The sequence below is a fragment of the Crocuta crocuta genome, unplaced genomic scaffold (assembly GCF_008692635.1).
Source record: "Crocuta crocuta isolate KB4526 unplaced genomic scaffold, BGI_CrCroc_1.0 scaffold318, whole genome shotgun sequence".
Taxonomy (NCBI): Eukaryota; Metazoa; Chordata; class Mammalia; order Carnivora; family Hyaenidae; genus Crocuta; species Crocuta crocuta.
Window position 1 is genome coordinate 617,434 of NW_027531425.1, and position 15,509 is coordinate 632,942.

Consider the following 15,509-nt stretch of genomic DNA (forward strand, 5'->3'; position numbering starts at 1 on the left):
GGGGGGGGGGGGGGGGGGGAGAGGGAGTGTTCTGGCTGAAGAAACAGCATGAGCAAAAGCAAGAAATAGCGTGCTATGAGCTGAGAAGTGAAAGCAATTTTGTCTGGAGACAGGAAGTGGAAGAACTAAGGCATCAGAGGTAGGCAGGTGGAATTTAAATTAACCTGTAACATAGTTAATTTAACCTGCAACAGTTAACCTGTAAAACAGGTAGAGGATCGCAGTTATAAATTCTTGAATCTGTAAATTTTCTGGGAAAGTATTAATAATATCTTTTTATTACCATCAGCATATATTGGATTATCTGGCTAAGCAATGGCAGCTGGGGCCCATGGCTACAGGGACCCCACTTGTGTAGGTATTTTTCATGCAGCAGCATTGATTAGAGCTCTTTCCTCATTGCCTACTAATGAGAAAACAATCGAGGCAGACTTAATTCGTAAAAGATGCTCTTGTGCCAAACATAGCTTAAATGACACCAAAAAGAACCATTTGAAAAAGGTTGTCTTAGTGTTTCAAATAGAGAAAAGAAACGAGGAACTGAGCCATCATATTTGAACTACGGTTTCACAATGGTTCAAAGAGAGAAAAGGGATAGAACTGAGGCCTCATCTGGAAGAATGGATGGATGGGTGGATTCATGGATGGATGGAAGAAATTCTGACTTTTTCTCAGCGAAATCAGAGGCGCCATCTTCCATTGAGCAGGAAGAGGAAGGGGACCGAATGGAAGTCTCAAAAGTCATGGTGTAGCTCTCCCATTTACTCTGGAGAGCAACGAAGGACAAAGATAAGAACGGATGGGTGACCCTAGGGGCTCAGCTGAAGAGGGAGACCAGGGCTTGGGGCTGGGAGCCAGGAACGAGGGACCCGGGACTAAGGTTTTTCCAGGCGAGAGTAGCTGAAGGGGGGGGGGGGGCGCTGACAAGCCACCCAGGAAAGAAGAGAGTGGAGGGGCCGTTTGGAGGAGCCGCAGCTAGCTGCGGTGTCCAAGCTGGACGGGCAGGGTGGGAGGAGTGAGGGCTGGAGGAGGTCGAAGGGAAGGAGACTGTGTCACGGGACGGGAGACCAGATTTGATATTTGACAGAGGTCCTGGGTCAGGCCCTGGGCAGAAGAGGCTGAAGTGGAGAGAAGATGCGTTCTGTCGGAGGGGCAGGAATTGGGAGGCTTCGGGGAGAGGTGGAGACGACAGGGTGCGCACAGAAACAAGCAGGATGGAAAGAGCCTGTGATGACTTGAGGGCTGGAGGGGTCCATCCAAGCCTCAGGGGAGGAGCTTTGCTCTGCAGAGACAGAGAGAGAGAGAGAGAGAGAGAGAGAGAGGAGGAGGAGGAAGAGAGAATTGAAAGCAGCACTGAGGCCCCAGGCAAGCCCATCCCCATCTCTGGGGTCTGCGGGGAGCAGGGTGAGGGTGACAGGGGAGCAGAGACCCAGGGCTCAGCCAGGACAGGGAGGGGAGAGAGGGCCCTGGAGGAGGGAAGCCGGGGGAGTTTGTCCTTCCTCAGGGCAGCCCCGGGAAGGGCACTGGAAGAGTAGGTGTCAACGGAGGTGGGGAAGCGCTAAGCAATAACGAGATGAGGGCAGGGAAGTAGACAGGAGGAGCCGCGAGTGAGGAGACCTGCGGCTGGGACACTGCTGCCCTCTGATGTCCTTGTTCGCCCCAGCTTAGCAGAGGGCTTGGGGAACAGAGAAGGCGGGCTGGGATGCGTGCTCTGGGCTCTCCCTCGCACAGGGGTGAGTGCATACAAGCACAGGGGTGAGTGCATACAAGCCGAGAGCTACCTGAAGGAGCGCCTACTCTGGGCCCAAGTCCATGCTTGCTGCGTGCCCTTGGCCAGCTCCAGCGTCCTCATCTGTGAAACGGAGGCCAGACTCCGATTCCATGAGTTGCTTGGGGACTAAAGGAAATGATGGCTATGAAGCATTTGGCAAACTTAATAAACAGAAACCGTCATTATCTTCCCTCTTATTTTCTCCAAGGGATGAGCTGAGAAAACACAGGAGGTTTTCTCGCTTAATGAAAAGGAAATAAATGTTGAAAAGTCTAGTGCTAGATTTGGGATGAGAAAAAAGTTCTGGAGTTGGATGGGGATGATTGCGACACAACAATGGGAAGGTCCTTAATGCCACCACACCGTGCACTTAAATATAGTTAAAAAAGGGGCGCCTGGGTGGCTTAGTCGGTTAAGCGTCCGACTTTCACTTAGGTCATGATCTTGCAGTTCGTGGGTTCGAGACCCGCGTCGGGCTCTGTGCTGACTGCCAGCTCAGAGCCTGGAGCCTGTTCCAGTCTGTGATTCCCTCTCTCTCTGACCCTCCCCTGCTCACGCTGTCTCTCTCTCTCTCTCTCTCCTAGAAAATAAAATAAAAAACATTAAAAAAAATATATAGTTAAAAATGGCAAAGCTTGTGTTTATGTAGATCGTACCACAATAAAATGTATATCTCTCACCAGAATGATTTTAAAGAAATGGCTGACTTTGGTGTTTTAAAATCCCTGTTCCTTCTACAGAAGGTAATAGTGAAAAAATACTAGTTTACTAGAAAGAACAGTTCTGCAAGTACCCATACCACAAGGAATTTATCCACTAGGATGCGAATTCTTTGCCCTGTGTTCAGGCAGGCAGTTTCTGACTGATCACTCATTCATAACACGGGGATGATATTTTCTGAAAACCTTCTCTGTTATATTTGGTAGTGGTTTAAGATGTACTTGGCATACTAATTTTAATATTTATACACTTGATCATTTAAAATGCATAGGAGATGAAAAGACATCATAAATAAAACTACACAAATTGAGCTAATTTTGTCAAATATTTGGCCCCTGATGAACAAACAAAATAATAACAGGAGAAGTAAAATGTTAATAGTATATATTGTCAGCCCAAAGCAAAATTAACAGAAGGAAAGCTTTCAAAAATTTCCTATTTCCCAAGCCCCCCCAGTACCACACCCTGAGTTTATTTCCACAGTCAAAGCCTAAATGATAAAGAGCTGTTATTCCGTAAATAAATAAAGGACAAGATGATTGAAACAATCACGAAATTGTGACAAGAACTGGAAGCAAATAGTGCAAAGCGCCGTGTGGGTGGCTTTCTTCCCAGGCCGGCTTGCTGGGGTTGAGTTCGGGGGAGGAGGAGGGACATACAAAAAGAATGTTAATTTGCAACATAACCTCAACTGACATTTTGGAGCGTGCATTTAATCGTTCCACATCAACCCAACCGAGAAAGATCGGGGGCAAATGAGATAAAATAATCTGTCACAACCAGGCACCAGACAGGCTCGGTCACTGTCCATTGGGAGAGAAGGGAACTGAGATCAGTGGGTTGCAGCCTTAGCCTGTTCCCCCCCAGCTCTGTTGCTGGGTGACCTTGGGCACTAATCTGGGATTCTGCCTCTCATGCCATCAAGTATAAAAGATCTCCCTACATCCTGGAGAAGCAGAATCCTTTGACTTCCTTTCACTTGGCTATAGTTTTTACTGCAACCCCCGAACATCAGTGATGGGCGCAGTAAAATGCTCATCACCTGGTGCAGGTGGAGGGTGGGCTGGGGGCTAGGGCTGGGGGGAAGGCACTATGAGAAGCCTGAGTCCAGTCCACACAAGTAAGGACTTTAAAAGATAGGAAGCCCTTTGCATTTCTACGGTCCCTTCAAGGTACAACGTGTTAATTTCTAACGCTTATTTATTTGTGGGTTACTGGTGAGGACAATATGAATCACCAGCCACCCTTGACCCTTCCTCCAAAGAGTTCAGGATGTTCCTGAGCTGTGAGCCTTCTAGTTGGCTCACCAGGCCTTGGGCCTCTGTGCTCCACGGAAGAGAGCAATCTTGGCCAATTCTGGGCCCCTCCCCATAAAGGCAGGAAGGTCTTGGAGATCAGAGGCCAAGATCAAAAGGCCTGGGGCTTCCCCAGAATCCGGGCACGAGGTACAGAGGTGTCAGCTAGTCCCCCAAAGGGCAGACTGCTTAGTTGACCCCAGACTACACCCTCCAGTCTCACGTGGTGAGCCTCCCATGCCAGGCAATGCTGCTGTCAGCAGAGGCCACCGTGAGCCCCTGGTGCTGCTGCCACCCCTGAGACCAGGGAACAGGGGACAGTGATGCTTCTTTTAATCCCAATGAGATAGTCACCCCTAGAACCTGCAGGAGGGAGGCATTCTCTGGTTTCCCCTGGCTGTGCTGGCTTTGGGGAGAGGGGCAGAATGTCCATCTTCATGATAAAAGCCCTGGCTCCTTAAGCAAAATGAAATCATGGCTATAAAGTACCAAGCACAGCCAATGTTCAATACATGGCCACCCCCTCCTCCCTTAAATAATTCATTAGGCGTTCAACTCAGTGGTTCAATCGTCTTCGGAAGTAACTCCCAGGGCTCTCAGGCGTTTTCTGAACCGACACGCTCAAACTCTGATCAGCCATTTGCATTCGGGCAGAGATGTACTCATTCAGCCTGTGCTGGGCAGCCCGCGCTGCCAGGCCAAGAGCTGAGAAGACCGTGAACCCGAGCTCAAGGAACCAATGGTCTGGTGGGAGAGGGAGAAAGGGTACCATTCTCATGCAGTGCCCTGCAGAGACCAGTCCCGATGCCACAGGGGCTCTGAGCTGGACTGCCTTCCACCTCTTTCTCAGCTGTGTGATCTGAGGCAAATCGCTGAACCTCCCTGAGCCTCAGTATTCTGATCTCGAAAGTGAGCTAATAAGACCCATCTCACAGGGTCATTGGGAGGATTGAATGAGTTAATCTAATACAGTATCTGGCCCAGAGTAGTGGCTTATCAACTGTTCCTAGGCCTCTACCCTGGGGAAGGAGGGTGAGCAAAGACCTGAGTCTGCTCAGCACAGACCTCCTGGGCGTGGGCCCTGGTCAGCCAGCTCAGGGGAAGGAAGCCCTCCACCCCAGCTAGCGTCTATCATGTTTGTCTTTCAAAGGGACTGAAGAAGGAGCTTTAGGAAAGCAGCATGTAGTACAGTGGGCTCTAGTTCTGCCAAGCCCGTGTTCAAATCCTGCTCAACTCCACCCACTCTGAGCAAGTGTTTGTTATGTTCTTCAGTTCTCAGTTTCCTCATCTGGAAAACAGAGCTCAAAACAGCCACCTCATAGATTTATATTAAGAAGTAATGCATGTGAGGGACACCTGGGTCGGTTAAACATCCGACTTCGGCTCGGGTCATGATCTCATGGTTTGTGGATTCGAGCTGCACATCCAGCTCTGTGCTGACAGCTCGGAGCCTGCTAGAGCCTGCTTCGGATTCTGTGTCTCCCTCTGTCTCTGCTCCTCCCCAACTTGTGCTCCGTTTCTCTCTGTCTCTCAAAAATAAACAAATGTAAAAAAATAAAAGTTAAAAAAAAAGAAATAACCCATGTGAGATTAGACACATGGAAGATTCTCAATGAGTGGGAGCAGCAGTAGTAGGGATGGTGAGATATGATGGTGGCAATGAGAGTGGGCGATATGGTGACAGTGGCCATGGTGATGCCGTGATCATTTCTTCCCCTCATCCAGGTGTCCCAGGAGGTAGCCCAGGGCTGGTGTAAAGAGAAAGATATTCCCTACTTTGAAGTCAGTGCCAAGAATGACATCAACGTGGTACAAGCCTTTGAGATGCTGGCCAGCCGGGCTCTGTCCAGGGTAAGTGGCTATGGAGGCGTCATGTGCCAGCTGCCCCCTGAGGATAGGAAACTTGGGGGCTTCCAGAGAAGAACCCTGGGCACAGGTAGAGATGGGGGTAGGACGGGACGGCTCGTCATCTTGATTAGTTGCTGAATGGGCTCCGCAGCACTCTGCTTCTGGAACCCCGAATGCCAGAAGTATAAACCTACCTTAGATTATATACTTAGTGGTCCCTCAGTCTGGCTGGTGGTCACTGTGGAGTTTCTAAAATATACGGTTCTGTACCTCCCCCTAGACACTCTGAGGGCAGGGGGAGGGGGAAGAACTGATGGTCTAGTTCAGTCCCGACTGGTGAGAGAGAAGCCCCACAGTGCCAAGCGTTTGTCCAAGTGGAAGATCACGCCTGCAAGAGTGGCCGACATCCTGTAATCCAACAGATGCACAGCTGTGGGCCCCCCGTGTGGAGTGTGTTCTCTGTGCCCGGCAGTGTGCAGGGCTCGGGGACCCTGGCTCTCTGGAGGGGAGTCTGATAGGCCCATGTGTGGTTACAGTACAGTTGCATGGTCCAAAGGATTTGGTGAGGGGCCCCCAGCAGAGGGGCATGCAGCCCAACTATGAGGGATGGGAGGGGGGGACATGGGGAAAATCAGGGAAGGCTGCCTGGACACAGTAACAGGGTTTTCATCCCCTTCTGATATGGAGTCTGGAAACTCAGAAAAGAGTCCAAGGGATTAGCACAGGAAAGGGTTCAGCTTGTCTCATCCACCTGCCACATTTAATCATGGTGGGCCTCTTAGAAGAGGGGGAAAGCTCATCATAGCAATGATTTTGAGTTGAAGAAAGGAGGATGGGAAATAGGGGGTTTCCCCTACATGGAGGGGCCTCCCATCGTTCCGGGTGATGGGCGGCCTGGCCCCGTGCTGTGAGCTGCCTTGGACAGAAGTGCTCTGTGGCTTGTCTGTGGTCGTCTGCCAGGGAGAGAGGTAGCCACCCACCCCAAGCGGCTGCCCAGGGAGAAGCCTTGATCTCCGGGTTTGGCCTGACACAGGCTATATTCTTATGCTTGCCCTCCCAGCCCCCCAGCCCTCACTGCCTCGTGCTAAGGGGAAGCAGGGGGTGTCTGTCTCTAGCACATGACCAAGAGGTGTGGCTTTATGATACAGTCTGTAACGTTGGCTCTTAAACCACAGATGCGCCTGCCCATGCCATTCCCCTGGAAAGCCGAAGAATGTCGTTTGACCTTGTATGTTGAAATGTGATAAATGATCCCCCACCAACACAGTACAGTGATTGCCAAATGCTTAGTCACAGGGAGGCTCCATCAGCCCACAGCCAGTGTCTGGGTGTCAGCATCTGTCCTTTCTGAAGAAGGAGTATCCTTGATTCTTTTTTAAAATATATTTATTCTTTTTTAAATTTGCATCCAGTTAGTTAGCATACAGTGCAATAATGACTTCAGGAGTGGAACCCAGTGATTCATCCCCTACGTAAAACACCCAATGCTCATCCCAACAAGCGCCCTCCTTAATGCCCCTCGCCCATTTAGCCCATCCCCCACAAGCCCTCCAGCAACCCTCAGTTTGTTCTCTGTATTTGAGAGTCTCTTATGTTTTGTCTCCCTCTCTTTTTATATTATTTTTGCTTCCCTTCCCTTATGTTCATCTGTTTTGTATCTTAAACTCCACATAGGAGTGAAATCATATGATATTTGTTTTCTGCTAATTTCGCTTAGCATGATACCCTCCAGTTCCACCCACATAGTTGAAAGTGGCAAGATTTCATTCTTTTTGATTGCCGAGTAATACTCCATTGTATATATGTACCACCTTCTTTATCTATTCATCTGCCAACTGGAGAGTAATTTATTCTTAAAGTTACATCTTTCTGCTGTGTCCACTTTATGAAGTTTGTCTGCTTGGTTGTTGTTGTTGTTTTATTTTTTTAGTGTTTATTCATTTATTTTTAGAGAGAGATTGAGAACATGGGGAAAGGGCAGAGAGAGGGAGACAGAGCAGGCACTGTGCCAGCTGCCAGTGCAGAGCCTAATGCAGGGCTTGAACTCATGAACCATGTGATCGTGGCCTGAGCCGAAACCAAGAGTCAGACACTCAACAGACTGAGCCACACAGCCACCCCTGTTGTTGGTGTTTTAATATACTACTTGGCAAAAGAGTGGCTGAGCAACCTGAGGGTCAGTCCCTCACGTTAATGGAGGAATTTACTGATGAGAAGTCTAGAAGTCACAAGTATGGTATCCATAGTCAAACTGACCTGCATTTGAGTCCTGTCCTCGTGTTTTTGAGTGTACCCCTGAGCAAGACATATGACTGCTCTGAGCCTCAGTTTCCTCATCTGTAAGATGGAAATAATGCAATCCTGTGAACAGTTCTTAAGCTGTCAGGCTAGGGCTGGAGACATGGACCTCAGTGTCTCCAAGGTCAGGTAGAGGAGTAAGACATTCACAAACAGGTTGTCGTAGAGGTAAGTGCCACAGAGGGAACAAAATCAATGACGTTGATGAACTTGATGGCTCAGCAGTGGCTGTTGGCAAGGGTGGGCAAGGATGCTCCCCAGAGAAGTGGCATGTGGCTTGGGTGTTGAAAGACAATGCACAGTTTGCAGGTGGCCATGGGAGGATGGGGGAGGGGCAGACACAGGAGAAGGATGGAGGGAAGGGCATGGCCAGAGGCCCAGGCACCAATCCACAGGGCTCATGTGAGGAATCAACTGTGATCCACCTGTAAGAGGGGGAAATGTGGCATTCAGGGAAGTGAGTGTGGGAGGCGAGCGATGAAGACCACAAGGTCAACAACTCAGATCACGAAGGCCTCGAGAGCTCCCCCCCCACAAGTGCTTGGGCTTCATGCAGCAGGCCCGCGGTGTCCAGACCACGCTGTTGGACCCGAGGTACACAGGAACTCAGCTGGCACCTTAAAACCCAGGGTGTGACTTTTCCTTAGAAATTTGGAGGAGAAATATTTTCACATTAAAACAAAAAAAAATTATTACCAGAGCACAGAACGTAAAACTCGTGTGCATTTTTTTTTAATTTTTTTTAATGTTTTATTTATTTCTGAGAGAGAAAGAGAGAGAGAGAGACAGCATGAGCAGGGAAGGGTCAGAGAGAGAGGGAGACACAGAATCTGAAGCAGGCTCCAGGCTCTGAGCTAGGTGTTAGCACAGAGCCCAACGCGGGACTTGAACCCACAAACCGTGAGATCATGACCTGAGCCGAAGTCGGATGCTTAACCGACTGGGCCACCCAGGCGCCCCTCGGGTGCATTTTTAAAGTGAAACTGGGTTTGCACACCTGTATTGTACGGTCAAATGAGTTTTCAAAGACATTTCTGACAAAGGCTTCTCCCCTCCTCCCCAGGGAGGTGGCGTACTCACGGGGACTGGAGTGTTTGAGGCAGACGTGAGCGGTGGCAGGGGAGAGAAGCAGGCAGGCGCGGGTGGGACCACCTGGGGATCTGACTATAATCCGTGGCTCCTCCTCTGACTCACTGTGTCCTAAAGCAAGTCATGCGGCCTCCCTAAGCCACCATTTCCCTCTCTTTAAAGTATGAATAATATCTTCCTAATGGGGTTGTTGCAACGACCAAGCAAAACAACTCCCAGTCCAGAGAAAGCATTCAATAAAAGGCTGCTGGGGTCGCCTGGGTGGCTCAGGGGGTTAAGCATAGGACTCTTGGTTTTGGCTGAGGTTGTGATCTCAGGGTTCCTGGGTTAGAGCATGGAGTTCCAATGCTCTCTCTCCCTCTCTCTCTGCCCTTCCCCCACTCACACCCTCTCTCTCTTTAAATAAATGACAGATAGATGATAGATAGATAGATAGATAGATAGATAGATAGATAGATAGATAGACAGATAGATAGATAGATAGCTGTTTTAAAATGGGAGCTGTGTCTAAGGGTTCTCAGCAAGGGAGTCTTCTGCTTCATGGAAGATGGGCTTAATGGGTGGTTGAGACAGTAGTGCAATAGCCCAGCCTGAGAGCACGGAGATGTCAGGAGAAGGTGGATTAAACAGACTCTGGAGGTAGAGCCTCAGGAGTTCATAATGGCTGAATGTAGGAGAGAAGGAATCGGGAGCTATTCAGGTGGATGAGTGGGTTCTCAGCTTGGCAGTCGGATGCATGATAGAATGGCCAGAACGCTCAGGACCAAGCTAGAGAAGAGAGGGGAAAGCAGGAGCATCACAGGAGGAAGGGGGTGATGCGGTCAGTCCGTGGGGCACATGACATCCACAGCTCCTCGAAATGTCTGAGTCCTGCAGGGGACTCTGGCTGGAAAGAGTGATTTGTGAGCACAGCACCAGAAGAGGTACTTGGCCAACATTCCTTTCCATTTTGAAAGGAAAGATGGTAGGTAGTTACTTTAGTGTCCCAACCTGGCCACTTTCTTTTTCTTTTTTTAACGTGTGTTTATTTTTGAAAGAGAGAGACGTGAGAAGGGGAGGGGCAGAGAGAGGGAGACACAGAATCTGAAGCAGGCTCCGGGCTCCACAGAGCCCGACGCAGGGCTGGAACTCACCAACTGTGAGACCATGACCTGAGCCAAAGTCAGACACTCAACCAACTGAGCCCCCCAGGCACCTCCCAGTCTGGCCACTTTCGAGGATTAGGACAATCAGTTATTCCAAAATAAGAAGGGACACCACCTGCTCAAGGAGATTGGGGCTGATGAGATCCTGCTCTTACCACGTTGGCAATACCATCCCTGCTGGGGCTGCTCAGACGGCGTGAGCTGCAGCGTGGAGGCCCAGCTCCTGCGGGGGAGGGGAAGGACAGGAGAGAAGTGGGCTGGCTAGCGGGTAGGCTCAGTGGACTCCCGGGATCTTTCTGAGGTCCTCCATTGCGGGATCCAAAGGCAGGTCCACAGAGGTGACCAGGCTTGAAGGGACAGGGGGGCACAGTCACATCCCTTAGGCGCAGTAGGCGCTTGCGTGGGGACCCTTCCAGGGTGCTCTACACTGAGACGCACATCTTGCCAAGAGGACAGGGGCCTGGAGAAAAGAATCACATGGGGAACCTGATTACAGCCACCGGTTGCTTGGAAGTTTTGTGTGAAATCCGAGGAGCAAGGTGATGCCATCATTACCTGCACTGGTGTCACAAAGGGGAAGCACGTGGTGAGCTGGACCTGGGGATGTGCCGATGCTATGGGGTTCAGAGAGCTGGCGTGACGGTCTGAGGCTTCTCAGGGGTGAAGCTCCTCACCCCTTCCAGAGGCAGAATTCCATGCAAATCTAGAAAGAGTGCAAAGGAACACAGGAGGCTCCATAGCTGCTCGGAGGCCCCGCATCTCCTTCCCCTCTGGGCTGGCGTGTGGACAGCCGCCCGGGCTTCTGTTCACGAGGGGCTCCGGGGCCCCCACTGGGGCTCGGGTGGACGTGGGTGGGGGCACACTCAGGGGTGATGAGCCAATGGGCCCTGCTTCCAGGGTCCAAAAACGCAGTAGGGAAGTTCCTGATCCTGGTCACGGCCTCTGGCTTGAACCATGATGGGGGGACCCACGAAGTCCCAGCAGTGAGAGAGTGCTTCCCAAACCTGCCTTGTGGGGAGAGACGGACCAGGGTAAAAGGGGCCCTCCCTTGCCCCTCCCTGGGAGACTCGGAAATGTCAGGACTTGAACCGCATCAGCTCCGTGGAGTGAGAGGGACCCCACGCAGCGGCGGGGTCCAGGCGGAGGATTGGCCATGCCCAGGGCTACGGAGGCTGGAGCCCACACACCAGGCCTGGGAGGTGCTGGGGACAAGGAACCCCCTGGCCCCATTCTCTCTTCTCGGGCACCTTGGGTGGGACTCTGCTCTCAGCGTGAGAGCCGGGGAAGCCCGGGGTATCCTGGGTCAGGTCTGTGAGCAGTGGGCTAGGATCCCCCCAGCAGAGGGGAGGCCAATCTGCGGTGTGGGGACATCTCCAGCGAGACAGACCTGCATTTGGAGAGCATACACCACCCCCAACCCCAGGCACTAGGCCTTTCTGTTAAAATAAGTATAGATAAATTCTAATAACTCTAAATAATCTGCTGAGGGAGGCACCTGGGTGGCTCAGTCGGTTAAGCAGCTGACTTCGGCTCAGGTCATGATCTCACGGTTTGTGAGTTCGAGCCCCGTGTTGGGCTCTGTGCTAACAGTTTGGGGCCTGGAGCCTGCTTCCGATTCTGTGTCCCCCCCTCTCTCTGCCCCTCCCCTGCTCATGCTCTGTCCCTCTCTCTCAAAAATAAATAAACATTAAAATAATTATAATTGGCTGAGGAAGGCTCAAGGCCCATCGCCCAGGCTGACTAAGGCCCGAGACCCAGCCTGGGAAGGCTGAGAAACAGGGGCTTTCAGGAAACAAACTCTACGGAAAAGGGCTGTATCCCAGGCCCAGAGCCACGAGCTCTGCGCATGAGGCTAAATGACCCCTCAGTCATGGGGCCTCAGGGGACCGTCTCCTGCGTCTCAGGAGCCACCATCATCAGGGTGCAGCAGGTGAGGCCTGATGCCATCTCCTGGGACAGGGAGGTGACATTCACCAGTGGCGATGGGTGCTGCTGGGTGACAGCCACCCACGCACACAATACCAGCTGTGGGGGGGCACGGATGCCAAGCCCAGTGACTGGTGAGAGCCGAGCAGAATAAAGAGATGGGGTCCCTTTAAGAAGAGACTCTTGAGCCCTAGCATTCACCTCCTGGAGGAAGGGCCCCAGGCCCGCCCCATCCTCACCCCTGAGCCAAGGTCCTGGAAGAGAGGTGGCCCAGCTTTGTTGGGACACCAGGGTTTGAGAAGGTAGCAGAGAGGCAAACAGGCCCGGTGGAAAGGCTGAGTCTAGTTTGGGGGTGGAGAGAGCCCGTGGGAAGGGCCGAGAATTGACTGGCTTCTCAGGAGCCAGGGGTGGCCGTGGGGGGAGGCTGGGAGTGGACATGGTGAAAGAAGGTTGGGTGTGGGGTGTTTGTGCGGAGAGGTCTCCAGCAGGAATAAGGAGAGGGTTGTCATCGCCTCTGCCTGAGGTCAGATATCACCTCCGTTGTTCCTTCTGGAGAATGGAAAGTCATGGGACGCTGTTGGAGGTCAGGAGACTTGTGCCACCCACTGCTCGGGGCTCCTGGGAAGAAGCTGGAGGAGGAAGTGAGGAAAGAAGAGGGTGAGGAAGGCCAGGGCCCCACCCCCACTCCCACCCCCACCTTTTGTTTCCTAACAACATAATGGNAAAAAGCCAGCCACCAGAGGCTGGAAAGAAACAGAAGGCAGGTGGGTGTCTTTGCCTCTCAGCATGTGAACTCCGACTTCTCTTCCTTCCCCAGTATCGAAGCATCTTAGAGAATTACCTCACAGACTCCATCAAGCTCTCACCGGAAGACCAGTCCAGGAGTAGATGCTGCTGACCTTCTAGACACCAGCTCTGACGCCCAGACAAAGCCTGCCCGGCGCCCGGGCATCCTCCCCACCACCCCGCACCACCCCCCGCCCCGCCTCCTGCCCAAGCCCAGCCCAGGCAGCCTAAGCTCTGCAGCCAGAGCCCTCGATCCCCGATCCCCGATCCCCTCGCCTCCATGCTGGGCCCAGGTCAGAGCCCAGCCCCTGCCTCGGGCTGAGTGCAGTGAGGACAGAGCTGGGCCCTCAGGGGTCCCAATGGAACCCAGAACGTCACAGCCACATCTTGGGCCTGGAGGAGGCATAGCTCCCTGGCTGGCTCCGGCCTTCCTGCTACCTGCCCTTCCCAAACACACTCCTGGTCCAGAACGCACATCTCTGCAGACAGACGGGCCACTGTTTCTGGAGTCCCGTTGTGTCTTCCTGTGGCCTGGCCTTCCTTGCCCCCACCACCACGTACCCGCAAAGCCACAGCACAGCTTTGGACCAGGGCATGGCTTGGGCCACCCTGGCTATCAGCGCTGGAAAGCAAGGGCCAGCCTCAACCCCTGGTGGCCACTGTCAGGCCTGGAACAAAACCCCGCCCCCTGCAGGGTACAGGACTGAGGGAGCCCAGGAAAAGGCACCAACGACTGGCTCAGTCTTCTCTACTGGATGCTCAAACAACTCCTTTAAATCTCCCTGAGCCTCAGCTTGCTTATCTGTCAAATAGGGGTAACAAGTGTCCTGCTGACATCAGAGTATATGGTTTTGAGGACCAGAAGCTCTGCTTAAATCTCAGCTGCTCTTGTTGATATGCATGTATTTATTTCCTCAACAAGTACCGTTGAATATCTGCTATGGACAATGAACCATGGTCCAGTGACAAATGAAACAAACAAGGACCCTGCTCTCCTGGACCCAGCATTCTGATAAGGGAAGGAAGCAATAGGCACAGATTTTAAACAGATCTGTGCTTGGACAAAGCAGCAAAGGTAATGAGATAGAAAGAGACAGAATCTGGGGTTGGTGCTGTTTTGGACAAAATGGTCCAGGAGGGCTTCCCTGAGGAAGTGTCATTTGGCCCAAGGACTAGAGAAGGAACAGATAGATGACTTTCACTAGAGATCTGGACAAAGAGCATTCCACGGAGAGGGAGCAGAAAGAGCCAAGGTCCTGAGGTGAGGACAAATTTGCTATGTTCCAGGAACAGTGAAAGGACATTCATTCACCTGAGGACTCAAAGCTGCTGTCCCAGAGACAAGCAAAGGGGACCCTGCCCCCTGGAGTGGCTCCTTGATGCTCTGCTGACTGGCCACCAGAGGGCAGCAGTGCTCCTTCCCTTCCATGCTGAGTGGCCTGTGGCTTCTCCATGACACCTGAAGAGGGGCTTTTCTCTCTGTGCTGATCCTCAAAGCATGTTCTCAGGCTGGGGTCATGTTTGGCCCTGTGAGATCTGCGGGGCAGGAGAATCCCCTTTCCTTACACCTACTAAGAAATAGGCAAAAGCTGTAATATCAATGATTCAGGCAAGAAATCCTGAAGTGACAAATACTAGAATTGAGGGGCCTGGAAACCTCAATAGGCAGAACCCAGCCTGAAGGAGGTGGACAGGATNAAAAAAAAAATCACAGTAAACACACAATAAATTTATGGTCACAAAATAAAAGTTCCTCTCTCTACCTTTTAAACATCATCTGGATCAGCTGGTAGATTAGTGGCTGATTGTAAAAAAGAAGGAAGATGATTCAGGAAGACCCCCACCCCCACCCCCACCCCGGAAGTCTCCTGTCTACACAGAAGTACCTGGCCCTGAGCTCCGAGCAAAGCCGGGATGTGAGCCTAGGACTTCTGATGTCATCTGACTATGAAGATACTCCCAGAGGCAGGGAACCCTGGGGGATGGGGTGGGGGGTGTCAGCAGGAGAGTCTGGGGAGCCTCGTCTCCCCACCCAGCTGTGGGCGGCGGCATGGATCTGGCACCGAGCAGGGGCTGGGAGCACTCCGCCGTCTCTGTGCCCTTCCTGGGAGCGGCATTCTACACCTCACACAGGCTCTCCCGGCGGACCCTGGATGGGATGTGTGTCCTGTGCATGCCGCACCGAGGGACATGAGAACTGTTGCAAAATGCGTGCAACAAACAATAAATGTGTCCTTCTGTCTTTTTATCCTTTTTGGTATTTTGTTATTAAGTTAAAAAAAAGCAAAAGCAACATGTTTCCATAGTGGAAAATCAAGGAAAGGCAACAAAACTTGAACTGGGACACCTTACATAACTGGCCGGGCCCAGGGCAAAATGAAAACGCCCTGCCCTTGGGCAAAACTGATTAAGGATCTCGAGACAGTGACAGCGGAGCTTTAAACCAAGCTCAGGGTCCTTAGGAGAGCAGGGTACCTTTGCTGTGAAGCCGGGCCCTGGGGAAGCAGCTGTTTCTTGTGCCCTCCCAACGATGGAGCCCCTGACAGGCCCGCGGGGGCTGCACACGCTCAGCTTGAAGATAAACGTTCTGTCTTTGCAGCAGTGGAGCAGTGGCGTGGCGGTCGCACCCCG

The 15,509-nt window shown here is 52.0% G+C and overlaps 1 protein-coding gene across 5 annotated transcripts in view; it reads left to right on the forward strand.

The window, feature by feature from the left end:
• Nucleotides 1–13,659, forward strand: part of RAB7B (RAB7B, member RAS oncogene family) — a 26,565-nt gene extending 12,906 nt beyond the window's left edge. For all 5 annotated transcript variants that reach the window (XM_077772082.1, XM_077772080.1, XM_077772083.1 and 2 more), the window contains exons 5-6: nt 5,512–5,637; nt 12,910–13,659. In XM_077772082.1, the coding sequence (XP_077628208.1) occupies nt 5,512–5,637; nt 12,910–12,990 (207 nt within the window). In that variant the 3' untranslated portion in view covers nt 12,991–13,659. The remainder of the gene's footprint in view (nt 1–5,511; nt 5,638–12,909) is intronic.
• The last annotated feature ends 1,850 nt before the right edge of the window (nt 13,660–15,509 follow it).